Raw genomic sequence first — 20,108 nt, 5'->3', positions numbered from 1 at the left:
CCTATGAATGTGCTCATTAGGATGCAGAAGAAAGGTTGGTGGAAGGGCATCCATCATCACAGAGCACACTGTGATCTTTGTGTGCCTCTCTTACATGATTTTATGACACTTGTACAAATGATCACATGCTTCGCTTTCACCTTGCCCAAATCTGTGGCATTCCACTTCATCTATCTGCGCTGACTGTCACAGGCTGCAGGGAAAGACTGTGCATGCATTGGTTCCATGCAGCACTTCAAACCAAGGCCATCTCACAGAAAGTACTGAATGATCAAAGGTGAAGGATTTGTAAATCTAAGTGGATAAAACACATGAATGCTATCCTGTTCCGTAGGAGTGAACCAGATTATGTCTTCGTTGAATTTCCGTTGTTTTGGGGGAGTCTGACGTGCTGGGGGTTATGTTTAGAAGCTTTTTCACTCCATACTCAGGTCTCTCCAAATGCAATTGAAAGTCTTGCAGGCTCTTGGCCAAGTCCTTCCACTGGAAAGGGGCTTTAGCTCAGACTGACAGGTCATTCTTTAAAGCTCATTGTCAGGAATATAAATAGTCCCCATCTTACTTTCAAACATGGCTGGGCAATTTACTGCTAGCTGCAGGACTGGTCTAAAGAGCGCGAGCGTTTTCCATGTATCATATGCTTTTAATCAAAAACAGTGTGAGTGACACAAAGTAATTTTGCCCTGTCTTGTATCTGAAATGGCTGTGCATCTGCTTGGTTGTTCAGAACAGTTTTATTGTTTGTCAGGCTTTTGGAAAGTCAAGCCAAGTTTACACAATACACAATGTCAGATTGAGCTCTGTGTGATAGTGTGGTTGGTTTTTCCTGTTTCTTTGCCTCAGTGTTCAGTGAAGAAGCAGGCGATCTATGAAGGTAAGCTGTCATAAAAATACCAGTGGGTTTAAGCCACTGTGTGCATTCAGCTGGGACCAGTTTAGCGTTGTCCCCAGTCCTTTAAAGGTGCCATTTTATTTACCCATCACAGTTTAAGCATTAATTGAATTAATATTATAACATTAAGCAGAGTATAATACAATCTTAATCATTCATCTGATGAGTTGGCTGTTTATTTTACCCTTTGATCTCCACTTGGTAAAATTGAGTCAAATGCATTGAACTAAACCTAATAGCTAATGCTGTTTGAATATTATATTGCTCATCTAAATGTTTTACATACCAAATAAGAAAGCACAGGACAGTTACAGTTGTATTACTGATTGAGTCCCAGTAATCCCACTTTGCGTGTGCAGTGGAGTTCAGGAGTCCCAGCACATTACGCCCACTCACTCGCTTTGAATCCACTCGTCAATTACCTACACATGGACTTACTGTGCTTGGCCATTAATTGGATTTTAATGTCAGTCATCATTTTGACTTCCACCTAATAAGAAAACAAAGTAATTGGCATAAAATTCTTACACTCCCCCCTTTGTTTTTCTTTTTTCCCACTGTTACAGCCGTGCACTTTTACAACCCCCTAAAAGCTCAAAGTCACTGGTTAGTTTCAGCTCAAGCCTTCGACTGAAGGAGACTCTTTGGTCAAAAAGCTCAATATCAAGGAAGCAGAACTCGCAGGGCTTCCAAACCTGCCCAAGTATTTTTTTAACAGCCTGCAGCTGCTTAAAAAATTCACATACACCATTGACCAGAATAACCTGGAATTTTGTTATAAGCGGGCAGTCTTACGGACTGCTTTGCACTGGGGGACCCTGGCAGGTTAAAGACCATTTAATGTTCGATCCAGCTGTGCAGGACAGCTGGATCGCATTACCCCCTTAAAGCCTGAAATACCAAATAATTGCCAGAAAATTTTTGAAAATGAAGAATTTATTGAACCATCTGACAAATTGGTTTAAAAATTATTTACATTTTAATTTCCATATACGATTTTATATTTTGTATCATATATGCTACATCTGACTTCTTTTTTTTTTAATTGCTTAAAAATATGTTTTGCAATTTATTTAGTTTTTTTAAAGAGGGGGGATGTTACACTGATGATGTAGAAGTCTCACAAAAACCTGCATGTATCAAATATGATGCGTGCACCTCTACAGGCTGATGTCTAGAAACGTCCAGGACTGCAGTGCATCAGTGAAAACAGCTTCTGACACATGCAACAACGTTTTGAGAGTGTCAAGAAAATGCAACATGTGCTTTCAAGTTTAAAGACCATCAGACTGGAGAAATCTACCAAACCCAAACTGACTTACATACCTGTAAAAAAAGTTAAACTGATGGTATATTCATGTTGACATTATTGGGCCGTTATTTAATTTTTCATTCATTTTGGTATCACTGATCGTAGCTGTGGTCTGGTCTGCACTTGTGTTGGTTTTGTTATTCACTGTTTGACCTCCTCTTAAACATGATGGCCCATCTCCGCGAGTTTAACCTGTAGTTACATTTTAGATGAAATTTGAAATGGCATTTTTGTTTTTGGTCTACCACTTTTATTATGTTGTCAATCTATAAAACATAAACATATTACATTATTTCAAGGCTCGGTTGCTTGAAGTGGAGAAGGACTGGGTTGCTTTAAAAGCTATCGCTGCCTACATGACACTGGCAAAGAGATTAACACCACACTTCAGCACATGAAAGGAGTCTGATTTTGCATTCACTGAACCTGCCTCTGCCATTGAGTCTTTGAACTTCCATTAAGCCATTTATCACCATGCAGTGCAATTTATTTGAGTTTCCTAACACAGGGGATGGGTGCCCTCTCTCCTCTCCAAATATGCCTTTGTAGATTTTGAATGTTGAGCTTACACCGCGCAATGTCTGCACTGACCAGGGTGTCAGCAGTTGTCAAGTGCAGCCACCCTTCGCCATCAAAATAAGAGCATTCACCGCTGTTCTTATGCAAATGGCTCATGGTAATGTTGTGGGTAATCTTGCTAAGATGTCTTATTTTTATTTTTTGGTTTTCTTCAGTTGCCCCATCTATCCACGACATAAAGAGCCATGGAGTCGGTCTGGGACGCACAGCCCTGCTAAGATGTGAGGCTGCTGCAATGCCTTCTCCAACATTTGAGTGGTACAAGGGTGAAAAAAGGTGAGTTCGGATTGTTTACCCCTGCATACCCGCATAGACCTTTTTTCATACCAGATTTCTTCTGCATGTCATTGAACTACAGGAACATGTGTAATCAATAAAGGAGGAAAATCACTGCATTTAAGTGAACTTACAAGCCTCTGGTATTGTGCACGCTGTTTCACCATGACTCTCGATGGAGCTGAGGCATTGTTAACGAAATTAGTTTCGTGTGTCCTTTTCTTGCTATGACAAGTCGACACGCCATGAAAAATGGGCCGGTAGACACAAGTATAAAGAAATCCGTATGATTACCCGGGAATACTTTTTTCCCGCGGAAGTCTAAAGTCCACATCTAAATATCAAATTTTTACTGCAATCGTTCACGCTGACATTTGACAATAACGCTTGTGTTATTAGGTCACACCTTTACTTGATAGAAAATGTATTACTTCTGCTTGTTTGCTTTTTTTCCAGAGACAGTGCATTTGTTTGTTCTGCCATCCATCCAGCCTCTGGGGAGAGCGCACAAAAATGTTCCAGCGAGAGTCATTTGTGCCTTGTCCTCACCTTGCATCCTAATAAAATGTTTGCTGGCAACTGGCTTAAATCATTCGCGACACATACATCAATCAGTCTAGATTCAAGTGTCAGTTCTTGAATTTAAAAACCAAATTACCCCTATTACCCGTCATTTACCCACTCCTGGTGAGCACAATTTCAATCATCAGCTCACACTGTGCTAATTGTAATTATAGGGTGGATTCAATTTATTCAAATTGCTAAGGAGGCAAGTTGGCGTGATTCTAGTCTTTACTTAATTCAAGGACTTGTTCTTTCTGTGACTTCTTACATGGCTAAATGTTGATTTCTTATTTACTCCTCATTATGAGCAGGACATTAGTATAGGGACTTAAGCATGGAGCACGTGTAGCTGCTGTACAGCATTAACGCTGCCTTTTTCACTGCCCAATTACTCTGCATGTAAAATGAGCTCCACTCCTGATTTTGGCTGAGTGTTGATGCAGCTATAGCATTGCTGCAGATGTCTTTTCATTTGGTCGATAATGGAAGGCGTGTGGCGGCTTCTGCAAGTAAATCTTTCTCGATGCATCGCCACTTTCGCTCTCAGATGGAAGCAGTTGAGTGTTTATGGGTAGGCTTCTTTCAACATGACGGAGGAGAGAATCGACTAGTTTCACGGTGAAGTAAAGAGGTGAGACACATGCTGAGATTATCAGAGAATGTTCAGCTAACATTTGAGGAAATCGCCATGGGAGAGGGAACAACAGATTTGCGGATATTTGCTGGACATAAGGTCGCACATAATGCTTCAACCCAGAGTGACTCTCAAAGCGAGGCGAGCCAAGCTCGAGATCATGGGGGGGCACAGCAAGGCCAGGATAGAAGTATGTCTCCTCTCTGGAGGATTTTATGGTTTATATGTTTAAATATGAATCTGTAGCAGTACAGGCAACCGCTGAGATGAAAACAAGCTGTACCATCTACAAAAATCCCACAATCAGGATTCATAGCATATGCCTGTGCTGAGTGAATTTTAATCTCTACAGGCTGTTTAAGATCATCACGCCCACAACAGTAAACAATTTAACATTTGTCAGTTTCTTAGCACAGATGCCAGGCACAACTGTAGTAGGATTTATTATAATCCGGCCGCACCTGCAACAAAAACGATGAACAACACGTCAAGTGGCACCCAGCTGGTTCACCTCTGGGTCATTTCTCTCTCCTCGCAGTCCTTCAAAGCGTCTCTCCAAGGCAGACCAAGGGATAAATAGATCTGTTGAAGAGAGTGATGAGCCACTACACAATCTGAAAATCCACTAAAGATGACAAACATTTGCGCTGCCCTTGACTCTAGCCGTTTCCACCCCCGTTACTTTGTGCTCAGGGAGAGAAATCAAAGCATCATTTGTTGTGATTGTGTTCTGTTTTTCAGGATTATCAAGGGTCAGGGCATCGACATCAAGAGCCTCAGCTCCAGATCTGTCCTCACAGTCACCAACATGACAGAGGATCGTTACGGGAACTACACGTGCGTCGCCTCCAACAAGCTAGGGACGGCTAATGCCAGCGTGCCTCTCAATCGTAAGTTGTCATTCTACCTGCTTGTGGCTAACTGGAGGGCTGAAGAGTCAGAGGGTTGGAAGAGTGTTGTGGATGTCAGTGGGGGGTTCTCTGCCCTCAAAAGTGTTTTCATTTTTCGCTACAATTTTCTTGTTATAGGAAAAAAAAGGTTTAACCCCAGTGGAAGTGGTTGCCCACAGATCACCAGTAAAAAAAAAAAAGATTATTTCCTAGACATCGGCTTTGTGAATCAGTTGTCTATTATTGTTAGACATCCTGTGTGTGTGCGTGTGTGTGGGTGGTGGTGGGGTGGGGTGGGGGGGGTTGGTGCGTCTGCTTTTTAAGTCTACATCTGCATGTGTACTGGATAAAAACACCACCTGAAAAAGAAATTTAGGTTTGAGGCAACAGCGTCACAATTACAAAGGCAGCAACACAGGTCAATCCTGCTAAGTTGAATACCAAGTAGGAGTATGACTCAGATTTTAAAGAGCCCTTTCACAGCTTTTCAAAGCCCATAAGGAATCTTTCCGAGTTCCAAAAAGACCCAAATATCAGAGGCCAAACTCCTGCTGTATCACTGATAAACAGCATTTATTTCTCATAGTTAGAAGCATTCTTTTAAATAAATAAATCAGTATGTGTCCACAAAATAAATGAAGTCATCCCTGCAGAGATACTTCAGCTATGCTATTATAGCTCAAGTTTTCATTCTTTCATGCACAACTCTTCAGCATTGCCACCCTGACTGAATCAATATTGCATATGAATAAATGAGGTGGCTCTGCTTTTTCATTCAGTGCTGTTGTCTGCCTGAACACAACCTTAGACCTTTCCGCTGGAGAGAGAGGCTCTGTGTTTCTAGGAAGAGGCTTACACAAGGCTGTCTGTTTTCACCCCAGACCAGCACTTACCCAGGCCCCTGCTTACTTAAGCATTCAAAACAACTAATGAAAGGGAACTGGAGATTGAAGGGGGAGAAAAACACAACACTGGATCAAAAGCTGTTATACAGCCAAATCATAACCTGTGATCTCATTCATCACTATGTTCAGCAAATACAGGAAACAAGTACATTATTTGAGAAAATGCACACTTGAAACCAGTGCTGCCAGGTAATTTGGGCTGTAACATACTGCATAAGACTGGACTCTCACACACATCACATCACCACACGCACTCTGGTTTTTCTTTATGCACACTTCCTATAATTTATAATCTTTATAATCTCTTTCTGCTATTTGCACATTTTTTACTGTAAATTTCTAAGTTAATTTGTAAATTTTTGTAGTAACCTGTAAATTGTAAATACTGTAAAACCACTGTCATTTAATGGTCGGGCATTGCACAGCTACAAGCATTTCACCCCCATGTCATACTGTGTGTGGTTGTGTGTGTGTGACAAATAACATTTGAATTTGAATAACAGTTCTGCACATCCTCAGTTTGGCTTATGTGTCAATTTTATAGCTTTATTTGGAACAAACGATCTATGTGCTTCAGTCACATCACAGATTTTTACCCTGAGTGAGATTTCTTTTTTTAAATCAGAGAAAATATCCTGACTAAAAAAACGAGAAATCTCTTAAAATAGCAAGTAAAACACACATTCTAAGCAGTTCATTCAGTAAACTAAGCCTAACTTACTAGTTGATATACAATTTATGAAAGAAGAACAAACTCTACTAAAAACTCTACATTTCTCTCGCATATTAAGTGTAACGCACATCTATAGCACCTGTTAAACCTGAATGGTGTATTATAGTTCTGCTTTTGTGAGTATGCCAGGGTTCACCGGGTCCAAGCGATGTAAATTTTGAGCGCAAAGCTCCGTGCCGACGTGCACATGCCTACCAATTTTCTGTGACACCCATTGACACATTACACTACAACACACCAATGCATATACCCTTCAGGTGCACTTCAAGCAGACTTCAAAGAAGCATAACAAGAATGGCTACTCATCTGTGGTGTCTGCAGCTCTCCATGACGGTTCCCGCAACCGAGTATAATCCCTGCCTTAGTGGTTCTACAAAGTGCCTTACAATTCACACACACACACACACACACACACACACACACACACACACACACACACACACACACTCATACACCACTAGTAGAGGAGCACTGGACCCAAGGATGCTGTGGCTTGAGATCAAAGTTTTCTCAAACAGCAATCTTCAAAATTGAACTTTAAAAATGTCTGACCATAATCAGCTTTTTGAAATCTGATCTGTGCGTGCCACGAGCCGCAGCTCAGAACTGAAAGATGTAGGAAAATATAAGAAGATGTACAACGTGCAGGCACTCAGTGTTAACCAGCATGTGAGTGAAAGGCTTCTAATAATGACGAGTACAGTCGAAGCAGCTCTTGTTTGGGGACTGTGGAAAAGCATTTGTGTGGTAGACTATCATTGTATTGTTTTATGTCTCATCTTTGTGAAGCTCCGTGTTTGAATAGAGATCTTCTAGCACATAACGATGCTGGGCTTAATCTTGTCCAGGAGGCAGAGTATAATATACAAGTCATACGTTTATATTATACCATCTGTGCATGTTTTGACAAAATATAACGTAGTGTTGTTACTGCATTTAAAAATGGAAAATAATAAGCACACTGGATAAGGTTTGGAAGGAGTGTGATGTGTTGATACTACTGATAGTTATGATTTCTAACACTTTAAGGAAAAAAATGTGATAAGTTTGGCACATCAGCATTGGGAATAATGATAATAATTCTAGAATAATAAAAATATAACACGTGTGTCTGAAAGAGGTGGCTGTGCATGCAGAAAAAATACTGTAGGATTTTACTAAATGGTAAAAAGTAATAATAATGCTACGTTGCTGGCTGTCACTTGGTGAAATCAATTGCAAAGAGGGTGCTGCACGAAAAGCCTTCTTGTGCAGCTTACTGCTACTAGTGCACACATAGCTAACATGAAGACACCGACTTGTCTGTGGACGTTCTTGAAATTTGAAAAAGTCCAACGCAAACACTTTTCAAAAAGTGCAACTTTTACTTTGAAGGCGAACCTTCTCCATTTCCATTTTTCACTGCACTTTTCACCTTTACTGCTTTGAGAGTGGTTGCCAAGTGTTTGCAGACATGTCGGCGTCTTCCATGCAAACTACTGGCAACTGTGGCAATGTGCAATTGACCAAAGCAGGAGTTTTTTGGTGAAACACCAAATACATCCACCAACCACTTGCCAAAGTTGCAGAAAACATACATTTCCCTCATGACCCTTCGTAGTTACCAGGGGGCCACTGAGTGATCTGTAGGCCTGTGTGAAAGGGGGCTTTAGCAATCGACTTCACAGTGACTGCCAGCAACCTCCAACAACCACTCTCAAGCGGTCAGGAAGTACATATTTCCCTTGCAACCGGTGGTTGTTGAGATGATCTTTGACAGGTTTCCTAGCAAGATTAATAAGTTTCCAATTCTTGGTTCTGTATGAGAAAACAGATTCATAAAGGTTGGATGAGGTTGTTTGATGATGATAACCTTTCACAGTTTTGAAAGTTTCTAAACAAAAAACATGCAGCAGTAGATCCGTTCTCTACACTCTAGGCTTTATCACAGTCATGATGTCTACTGACTGGAGCCGAGGGCGGCGAGAGTCAAGGTATAGATTAGGTGAAGTGAGCCATCAGTTCATTTATTACAGGCCTAAGTGAAGTTCTTCATTGATCATTAAAGTATAATTGGCCCATTTTGTCAGACTGCCCAATACACAGAATTTATCCAAAAAAAGAAGTTCTTAAAATGCCCTAAGGCTTATTTGCCAGTGTAGTGCTCAAAAGGCGAGGTCTGTCGATTGTTTAATGAACAAACAACCTGAGGCCTTTTTTTTTTATTTCCAGGAAAGAAATCCACTATAAGCAAACTTTTAGGAAAAATTCCGACATGTTTGATGACTCCACTTTCCGGACGCACATATTTTTAAATCTCCGTGAATTACTTTTCAACATCTTTCATTCCTGAAAGAGCAAGACACTTCTTTTATGAAATATCTGTCTACAATACATGCATTCAGGAACGTCTTCGTGAGTTCTCCCTACTTTGTGGTGGGTGTTTGAGTTTTTCTTACACTCTTCCATTATTTTGCCCAACTGAGCGACAAAAAAAAGAGATTTAAAAAAAAGCAGTGACATCGTAGGACTGAGGAACATCGTTTTCTCGATGCTTTACAGTGAGAGCAGTGGGAAAAAATCTATTTAATGTATTCAGTGATGAAATATGAACAGGTAAATTAAATTATTCACTAGTTTGCACTGCACTCTCTGATGATAACATTGTCCCTAGCAGGCCAGAGACTCAGACTACAAAAAGATATTTCTGTAGAGTTGGCAATTGTCAAAGGAGCACTCCACTCTCCTGTTTGTGTATGCACAAAGAACATCAAAGGCTTGTCTCAGATTCTCAAATGGATGATCTTAATGTGACACTAGCGAGGCCTCAAAGGCAGAGCGGTAAAGAAACCCTCGGAATAGAAAGAGGAGGCAGCTTCCTGTGCTGCCACCCCCAACTTCTCCCCTTCTCTTTATCTCTTTGTCTGTCGTTCCATCGTGGCTTTGTCTGTCTGATTCTCTTATCTCGTTCTCTCACTCTTTTTCTCCCCCTTTCTGCGACTGTTGTCGCTCATTCTTCCTTTCGATCACTCTCTTCCTCTCAGTGAGAAACACACACAGGCACACACAGAGTCTTGCCCCTCCCTTTGTCTCTCGTGATCTAGAAGAGAGGCCATTTCCGATGTCGCTCTTAATGAGAAATGGCAAGCAGTCGCCGCAGCGCACCTCATCGCTACGTTGATGCAAATAACAAAACCCAGAGGTGAGATTTCACCACGGGTGACTTTGGGTTGCTATTTTTGAACCAGTCAATAGCTATTGATGAGCAAGGGGGGAAAGGGGTATGCATATTAGACTGAGCAGCATATATAGTGAGGTGAATTGTAAGTAGAAGAACAACGTGTGGGGGGATATTTATGGTCATGTCCAGCTGTCTCTGTGGTTGTTTGCACTGCACTGTGAACTGAGGGTTATCCCTGTTCAAAAAAGAAAAACAAGAGAAAAGGAAGTACAATAAAGCAAAACACACAAGACTTCAGAGCTCAGTGTCATTGCTCTGTTGTCAGGAATTTAAAGCTGAAAGGTCCTTATCTGTCAGTGGTGTAAATCCTTTTTGTCTTAACCTTACAGAGTCACTTTAAATCAATCCAGGAAAAGGTTTGCCATTATCGCTGATGAGATGAACTGTGACTCTGCAAAGCCTACTCCCAGAGAAAGTAAACACATTTGCCTTCAATTCAGAGCAGCCAGTGGAAGACAGATAGTTGGGTTTCTGTTTCAAATCAAATAGGGATGAAAAGCAGAATTTGCATTCTGATCTCGTCTCGGTTTCGACATGGTAGGCTCTGACTAACGCCTGGCTTTTTTTATACGAGTTAGGTGCTGTGTTTCCTCACTGTCTGCTCTATTCTGCCAGTTATGTCAGAGCGTTTTGGTTTTCGTGCTTTTAAACCATTAGTCAGGGGTTGTGATCTCTTTGAGCCAAGTACCACTTTAAGCTTGTGTTAAAAAGCTGTGGTAAAACACAAACTGGGTTCTGTGGAGCAGAAAGAAAGCATATAGCCTCTTTGTCACCACTCTGCAGTACTTCTGTGCATGTGTGTGTAAATCTTTTCATACTTTGTGAATACCACAATGCCCAGTGTCATCAGTGAATGAACAAATATCAAAGTAAAACAGCACTGGTCACAATTGTCTGTACTTTTAAACATTTGTTAAGCTACAAAGGTGTGATGAATTGGACTGGATAATAGTTATGAATGATGCATAGAAATGCCCCAAAATAACTTTTTGTCCTTCTGTATGTTTTCAGTTGAAATGTGTGATTACAGACGAAGCCGAGCTCGCACAGGTTCAGTTTGCACTGATTCATTATCAGTCTCACTCTCAGTAGCTTTGCTGTGTTTTCCATATCACTCTGTAGCAAACTGAGCCGCAGTGTGCATACAACAGAAACGTAATCGCAGTTAATGAGGGTTCAGCTTTCGGCAAAAATTATATAGTGAAACCTGCGGAGTTTAAAACCAGATCAATGCACTGGTTCCACGCTCTTTTCATTACTGAAAGAAATTTAAGGCACGTTGCGCTGTGAGGAGTCTCGTCAAGAAAAGCGTGAGTGGGTTTGGTTTGGGAAAAGGACAACACAAAAAACGATAGATATTCCCATTAACATTTGCCAGGACTGGCTGACCTGTCACGATCCCTGCTTCTCATCTTGGACAAGTTAATTAAGGAGTAAATAGTTTATCACCGCGCGGTTGTCCGTCAGCATCTGAAGCCACAGCATTTCCTGAGGTCACCATGCCCACGCTGACAGGGCATGGCTCCTCAGGAGCTTTTATTCACTCTTAGCATGTTTTCCTTCAGTGTATGTCTTTGTTTCCTCTATAATGTTAGTATGCTATGGCTGTTTGTCTGTTGGGTTAGTTTCATTGCTCTGCTGTTGCTCTTTAATTTATAATGAGCAGGAATTATTGGCATTTAAATGCATGCGTCGATTTTCGTGCCGGTGGCTGCTCAGTTTGCTGTTGCGCCACGGAGACAAATATATATTGAGTTCCGGTCTTTCTGTTCATTTGCATGGTGTTATTAAAAAATAGGATCATATCACAGTGCTTGCCTTGTTGCTGTTATCCAGTTATAATTGGAGTATACTCAATAAATTGGTGGAATTAGTCCTTTTCCACTTGTAGTTTTGGTGCTTTTCCGTGAGCTGTTACTGTATATGGGATCCAGAGTGTATTTATATTTTGGCTCAAGGTGTCATTAGGATCCTACCATATGTTAATTTGCAAGTAATCAATGTTACCGGGTAATATGTCAGATAAAAAGTGCACGCTTGCTGCAGCCTGTCACGTATAGTTTAAAATGTTTCACTTGAATCAGTGTCCTGCTGCATGATTATCAGCGGGCAGCCAGCGTGTTGTCTAAACTCCTTCTCAGGCGACAGCGTGCTCGTCGCAGTAATGTAGTTATTGGGGATTTGTGGTTGCAGCAGAATCCTCATTGCTGTTCGGGTCCATTGACAGCGCCCTCAAACAGCCAAACCTGTCTTCCTCCACATCTAACTGTATAACCTTCAGCTGTAAACGTTCACTTCCTTGACTCGGATCTCTCGCCGGCACTTGATGAAATGAATGAAACATGGAATTAGTTCTGGCAGAGAGCTGTAATCAATCTGGAATGGCTGATTGACACCAGCTCTTATATGTCTTACAGTAATTGGCTCTTTCAGTGATTGGCTCATTTTGCAGTAGTTTATAGTAATTCAGGTGCACAGCACAGATATTACAACGTGAGCCTGATCATTGTTCCTCTGACAGCCACACCGCTAACAGCCGCAGCACCCTTTACCTTCCCGCACGCCCTCGTTGTGTGTTAATTATGATTGTTGTTTTGAATAAGACATCATTCATGTATGTTTATGTTTATTTATGTGTTTATTAAGTGAGTTGAGCTTCATCAGCACACCCTCCCTCCCCCTCATTCATTGACAGCTCCTCAGACAGCAGAGGATTTTCAATCAAATCTAATTGTGTAACAGTTTTTTATAAAAATGTTCATGATCGTTTGTGGACCAATAATTATTTTTAAAAGGGCCAAAAATCATTGCAGGTTGCTTCTGACGGCCTCTTACTACACATACACATGAGCACTGTGTGTACACTGCACACACACACATGCAGAGACACACTCTTTATGATTTTAGCCGAGGTATAACAATCACCAAGCTGGCAATCCCTATTTCAACTTCCCATTTCATGTGCTAGATGGAAGTGAACTTCGGTGAAAAGACTGAGGCTGCTCACTCCAATTTTCTGAGGAGTCCTCCAGCTTAATTGGTCAAGCTCTTATCCCCCAGCCCACCTCGGCTTAGCCCTGAAGGAGATTTTCTCCGCCTATACCTCTGCCTTCATTTCCTCCCCCCCCCACCTGCTCCCCCCTCCCACCTTTTGAGCAGTAATCGGAAGAGACTGATGGAGAAGAAAAAGAGTTACTCTTCCTCTCTCTGTGTCACTGCTCAGCCTCCCTCAGGCAGGAGAGACACTGCTGGCTAGTTGGTTAATGAATGTTGTGTTCATTTGTCACGCTTATCAATCACTGCATGTGTAGGTGTCATTTTGACACGTCTCCTCGTCTGCCATTGTTGTCGATGATGTCGTTCGCTCACGCACCCTGTGATTGTACCTGAGTCACGGAGCAGAGATGCAGGAAAATGTGAGCAAAAGGTGAAACCTGAAATGTGGGTGTGTGATTACAGCCTCGAACGCAGGGGAATAATATCGAGTCCAGGCGGGGATTGGATGGCTGCGGCGCATCGTGCTGCAGCCAGGTTTATTTATCCTGGTTTAAAATGACTCCTCTTTTATATTTGTCCGCATTGGTTAGAAAACAGAAGCGTGTCCTGTCAATATTGGAACCGCTGATTGTTTTCCAGCATTAAAACCACTGAATAGAAGCAGCGCGACATAATTTGAGGGCATTTTTAGAACACGCACATATGAAAAAGACACTGAATAACTTTAACGTGGCGAGGCTGCCATACGCTTTATTTTCCCCAAAAGCGCCCTTAGAGTGTTGCACCATTTACCTGTCTTTTGAATGCCTGCATTTCCATATTTAGGCAATCATAAAAGCCATTAACATTTTCCAGTTGCACTGCGATGATGTTTGGTGCTGAAGCCCAGCAGGCAGCGGAGCTTATTCCCGACAACACCCCACCCACCACTGCCGACTCCTATAGGAGGCACAAAGCACTTTATGGACATTCATCCCTGGATGAGCGATCCGAGTGTGTACCCACACACACTTGCGCCATTAAAAATGAACAAGGGTGAATACTTAATTGGGCGGCTCACAAATGAGCACAGCCTTAAAAACGGACCACTCCATCATCATGGAGGAATAAGTGAGGAAGATGTTCATGCAGGCATGTGTCCCTGCATGAAAAATACCTTGATAATGCTCTCAAATGGAGCAGCGAAGATAAATTGGACACTTACAAAGGCTCGGGCTATATCCAAGTTTGTCTGGAATCTCCTCTTCCTATATTTTATGGCTCTAAGTACGATTTTTACTGCGGCATTGCACAAACACGCCATATTTTATCCATGGAGGTTTAATAGGATTAGTGATAAGTTTTATTGACCCAGCCAGTAATTAATGAGTTTTGAGATTGTTGGCTCTGAAATGTGACTTTATAAACTCGGATGTTGGCACAAACTCGCATACCAAAGACATTTTGTGTTTCTTTGTTAAGAATCTAACTCTGAACACATCTCATACAGGAGAAAACTCCAAGAAGTCTCTTTGGAATAGCTCCCTGTGTGCAACCCATAGAGCTAAAACGGATGTGTACAGTTTTAGTATTAACTTCTCCTTATGCTTGTAATGAGCTAAAAGTCTGAGCTGGGCTCTCTGTGAACACTGGTTCCTTCAAATCGAGTCAGATAAATCTCTCACATTATCCCTTCTACAAAGAACAAAGAGAATAGCAATCCATGAAATAAAATAGCTGTGAAAACTAATGTGTTTTATCTCGCAAAAGGAGCAAGCTGCGCGAGAGGCCGACCGGCGTATACAGTATGTGAAATGATGCGTCGCTCTCCTGAATGAGAGAGAAACTCCAAGTCGGCGTGGAGCTACGAGGGAGAGATTGCATGTCAAAAGATATGTTCCACAGTAATGGAGGAGTGTCTTGAGAGCTCATGAAATGATTCAGTGGTGAATCCATGCTCAAGTATTAATCAGATAGCACCCGGCTGGCTGTTTGAAGAACTGAAAAGAAACTCTCTTCACATACCGGGTCCCCCAGGACTACTTAAAGTGGAAACATTTGTGGAAGAAAAGATGAATTCGACCATTTCCTCACCAATATACCGAGGGAAAAAGGCATATCATTTCACATATGAATACTGATTCTTGCACAATTTCCACCTCAAATAGAATGATGAAACGACGTGAAAGCAAATGTTTTATTGTTGTTGGCATAACAGTGGCTCGGTAAAAGAGTAACACAGTGATTACACACTTGTTTGAGCGCTTCAGAAAAGCAACACAGACCACAGATTGTGAGCATGGTGGGGACTACAGCGTACCCTCTTTTGCCCCGCAGGTGAAGTGCCCATATTGAGTTCCCGTGTAAATGGATTAAAATAGAGAGACTAAGTAGCCTCTGCACTATCGCTAACTTGGCACGGCACTGGTGGAACGACATAAAGTCATTGTATTCCTCGTGTGAATGTTTTTAAGCCGTAATCATGGCTGCTTTGATTTCTCTTGTGACATTTAAGCTCCTCTGCTCTCATGAAGCCTTTTAGGAGGAAGGTGGCTTATATCTTACATAGCACCTTTGCAGGAAGTCTAAATATTTTTATAGCCTATCATGTGCGAAAAACACATGATAGCGATGCCGACTCCTGTATCGCTTTGAGTTTAGCCCTTATGGTAAAGAACAGCTTTGATTTTTGCTACGCATTTCAGATTCTGCTGTCAAGTGAGTCACTGCACAAAGTGGGTGCAGATTTTTCTCAAATTGAGTACTTGTTTACCAAACAGCTATGTTAGATCAAATGGGCAGCAGTGTTTGCATTACACTGATATCTTCATACCAATTTAGTCGGCAAGGTGATTGTTGAGTGTTGATACGAGATCTGCGGGGGGGTGTCTTTGCTGCATATGTGACACAAGTACAAAGATTTATGTGTCATATATACTTAAAGAGCACAAGCTAGCTGTTTAGATTGCCACACTGGATGTTACATAATTCCATCAGCCTGAAAGCAATTCAAGATTGAGTTCCTCCCTCAGAGGAAGGTTCCCATTGTTGCTGCTTATTCTCTAGCGCCTTCTCCAAACACGATTTGGAGAGAAAAAATTAAGCCGAGTGTTGCTACTGAAAAACTACCCCCACTAAGTGCAGGTGGCCGAGTATTCCTGAAGAGAAATGAAGACTTTTCACCAGGTCACAAAATCCCTTCAGGGTTTGGGACTGGCTCCGGCTGCTGGGTTCGCCCTTGTTCTTTTTTTTTGTCTTAGCAGCAATTCATGCAAATCTGAGGCAACTGGGGGGGAAAAAGGTGCTTTTTATTAGCACGAGGAGGTTGCATCTCACCATAGCCATCGCTCCTTAATGCACGGAGAGGATTTGTCGTCATTCCCTGTCCTTTTTTGTCCTTGCATGCATTATTATTATTATTATTATTATTATTATTATTATTTTATTTTATTTTTTAAATTTTTATTTTTTTATGTCTCCATTCTGTTAATAATACATGAATGTCCTCTTTCCCTCCCCTTCCCTCTCCCCCCCCTCTCCTCCCCTGTAGCAATTATTGAACCCACCACCACTAGTGCTGTCTCAAGCCCAGGTCAGTATATGTCACCATGCTGTACACCAAATCAGCAACGTGAGCCGCTGCCTCATACTAACCTGAGCTGAAAACCGCTCCTCCATCTCGATTTATTTCAGTTGGCTGGCTGGAGTGCCTGCTGGGTGTACAGCTTCACTGTATGTCTTTTATACTCTATATTTGCATTTATTCTTTTTTTTAATCTTTTGTTTTGGGGATTTTTATTTTTTGGTAATTGTTTTTTTTTTTTTTTGGCTTCTTCAGTCTGGCTACATTATACTTCTTGCAGCCTGTGCCATCACACTACCCCGCCCCCTTTTTTCTGCCATTACAACCCCGCCTCCCCCACCAGCACCCCCACTTGGATCAAATAGCGTCATCAAGTGGCTGCTCCATATTCCGTTGGGTCTGATGCTTTTCATAATGCTGATGGCTTCTTTCTCTCTTTCTCTCAACAACACTCTCCTGCTCCCCGCCACTCGCTAAATGTAGTATACATGAAAGGCAGTACACCGTCGGTGGTGAAGGGCCTGTGGTTGGTTTGTTGTTTGCAAGATGGAATCTCTGCTGCGCTTGTAGTTTTCTTCCCCCCATTCCAAAAGGAGAAAAAGGGAAAACTACGCCCCCCCCCCCCTTTCTGTCTCTCTCTTAATATTCCTCAATCATTTCCCCCTACTTTCTCTCTCTGTTCTTTCCTCTTTAAAACAGTCCTCTGGCGCCGTGCCACCCTCTTTAACCTGATCTCCTCCTAGTGCTGTTGTCAGTGCTACACTGTCGACGTCGCCCTTATTTCCCCCTCCTCACTGCATTCTGCTGCTTCCACATTCCAGCCCAGAATAATCCCCTCTGCCTGGCCGTCTCTTCTCCCTCTCTAATGGTTTTAAGCAAGTCGCAGAATGTAATCTCTCATGGTGGTTACATTATTATTTTTTTTTTTTTGCTTAATTGTGCTCATGTGCACAGAAGCACACTGGCACTAAAAGCTTTCTCTGACACAGATGCCCATTGTAGACGCTGAAATGAAAACATTCTGAAATATTCTGATGTGCTCAAATGCACCTGCACTTACAGTACATACTGTACTGTAATCACACGCGAGGATTCGTATTGCACGATTTATCTCCTAGGCGGTTCTTGTGACTTTTCACCCGGCTCTGTGGAAAGATGACATTCTCTACCTGTCTGTCTGAGCCAAATATAATTATCCATGGAGATTCTGTCAGATAACAAGTTAAAATAAGCTCAGCAGCAACAAACGGTCCTGGCATGGCCCTGAACTCTCATTTGATGTAATGCTAGCAGAACAAATGACAATTTCATGGTCCAAAGGAACACCGGTGGTTTCAATCGTGGAGATAAACTCTCTCAGTGAGCCACTGTTTTTGCTTTGTTCCAAATTGTATTTGAAGTTAATTTCTCAATGCTGCCTTCACTAACTGGCTTGGTAAAGGGAATTATTTTAGATCCCAAACATTGTATAATTAAGTTTCATAATAATTTTTTTACCAAGTTATTATCTGCTTTTATTTCCCCTATGAATGGGTTTGGGGAGATGTGGTCCCAAAATAAGAATGAAATTTCTTGTCTGTAAGGTAAAAGAATCCGAAGATCTGAAATGGGGGGAAAATAAATAAATAAATCTCAGGCCCCACAGCACTTGGCAGTGTATGTTTCAGTCCATTGATCAAGGGCAAATGACAAAAACAAAATCAAATTACAAAGAGAAAACATTGTTAATAGGAAACATCCGTCACTGTGCTTTTATTTCTAACCTTGCTGGGCCAGTACTACTCTAATAAAAGTCATCTCCAATGGGCCAAAAAAGCTATTGTGTAGGTTAATTAAATCCTATTTTTATGGTAGATGTTAGATTGTTTGACTCAGCACTTGTATAATCTGATATCCCACAGACACAGCTGTACACTTTCTCATGTCACAAGATTAGTTTCCCACCCAACAGGAAAACTTATAAAATATTTCTAAGCAAGATTTGGGATGTGAAATGACACCATTAGTCGCAAAAAGCTGCAGTTCCTTTAGCGCTGCTAAATAACAGCATGGACCTGTACGTGAATGATGCTCCATCCCTGATAAACATTGGAGCTCACATCTGCAAAACTAAATATATCATGGCTGAAATTCATAGAAGCAGGATTCACTTGGCTTAGTTGCCTTGTGTTCAGGAAAGCTGGTCAGTAACCCATTCATGGTTTATCCAGTGAGGACTGTCATACTGGGATGGGTCACTACTTGGTCTTCAGTATGATGTACTACAAAAGATCAAACAATCAAATGTCATGCCTGATGTTTTTTGAGACAATAATTCTTAAAAGCCTCAACCTTTTACATAATTGATTATACACCACAGTATACACAGTCTAAAACAAGGCAGCACGGTGGTACAGTGGTTAGCACTGTTTCCTCATAGCAAGAAGGTCCTGAGTTCAATGCCACCATTCTGCCGCTTCTGTGTGGAGTTTGCATGTTCTCCCTGTGTTTGTGCAGGTTCTCTCTGACTACTCCAGCTTCCTCCCAAAGACATAATAGGGGATAAGTTAATTGGAAACTCTACATTGTCCATAAGTATGAAGGCGAGCGTGAATGGTTGTCTGTGTCTATGTTAGCAACAGACTGGCGACCTGTCCAGGGTGTACCCTGCGACCCTGAAAAAGGATAAGCGGAAGCGAATGGATGGATTTCTAAAACATCATGTTAATTAACTGAATGTTTTTCTACTGTAGAGTATGAGTAGAAGGACATTCAAATCTTTGGATGTTGACTGCTTTTTGTTCAGTCTTCTATTGTGATTCTATCGTGACCCTGCACTGCTTCAGTAATGTTGAGGTCTGTGCTCAGACCTTGTGTGTTTTCTATTTCTGTTCAGGTGTGTTTTCACTGCATTGCTAGTGTGTCATACTGAAAACCAAAGCTTGTATCAATTTCCAAGATGCTATGTTTCTGCATTTATAATTCTATGTATTATGTGCATGGCAAGGCAAGTTTATTTATATAGCACAACAAGGTGATTCAAAGTGCTTTACAGAGACATTAAAAAACAAAAACAAATAAAAAGTTTGATTTAAAATTGATTAAAAAAAACAGTAAATAAAATCAGAACAGTAGATAAAATCAGTAGTTAAAATGTAAGTTTTGAAATTTAAGCTTAACAGTGTGGATTTGGTGTTTTATTCAAATGCAGCTGAGAACAGGTGAGTCTTCAACCTGGATTTAAATAAACTGAGTGTTTCAGCTGATGTGAGGCTTTCTGGGAGTTTGTTCCAGATATATGGAGCATAAAAGCTGAATGCAGCTTCTCCGTGTCTGGTTCTGACTCTGGGAACTGATAAAAAACCGGATCCAGATGACCTGATGGATCTGGAAGGTTCATACTGGGTCAGGAGGTCACTGATGTATTTTGGTCATTCAGAGCTTTATAGACCAGCATCAGAACTTTAAAGTCTATCCTCTGACGGACAGGCAGCCAGTGTAAAGACCTCAGAGCTGGACTGATGTGGTCCACTTTTTTGGTCTTAGTGAGGACTCGAGCAGCAGA

The 20,108-nt window shown here is 41.5% G+C and overlaps 1 protein-coding gene across 2 annotated transcripts in view; it reads left to right on the top strand.

Moving 5' to 3' along the window:
• Positions 1 to 20,108, top strand: part of negr1 (neuronal growth regulator 1) — a 178,014-nt gene that overhangs the window by 118,966 nt on the left and 38,940 nt on the right. Inside the window, exons 5-7 of one of the 2 annotated variants that reach the window (XM_084953027.1) lie at positions 2,939 to 3,059; positions 4,999 to 5,147; positions 16,532 to 16,573. In XM_084953027.1, coding sequence (XP_084809153.1) covers positions 2,939 to 3,059; positions 4,999 to 5,147; positions 16,532 to 16,573 — 312 coding nt within the window. The remainder of the gene's footprint in view (positions 1 to 2,938; positions 3,060 to 4,998; positions 5,148 to 16,531; positions 16,574 to 20,108) is intronic. The other variant, XM_084953029.1, reaches the window with a different exon arrangement.

Source organism: Perissodus microlepis, chromosome 15, assembly GCF_051167445.1.
Source record: "Perissodus microlepis isolate ML-2025 ecotype Zambia chromosome 15, ASM5116744v1, whole genome shotgun sequence".
NCBI lineage: Eukaryota > Metazoa > Chordata > Actinopteri > Cichliformes > Cichlidae > Perissodus > Perissodus microlepis.
Note: the sequence above shows the minus strand (reverse complement) of the source record. Positions and strands in the feature narration are given on the sequence as shown.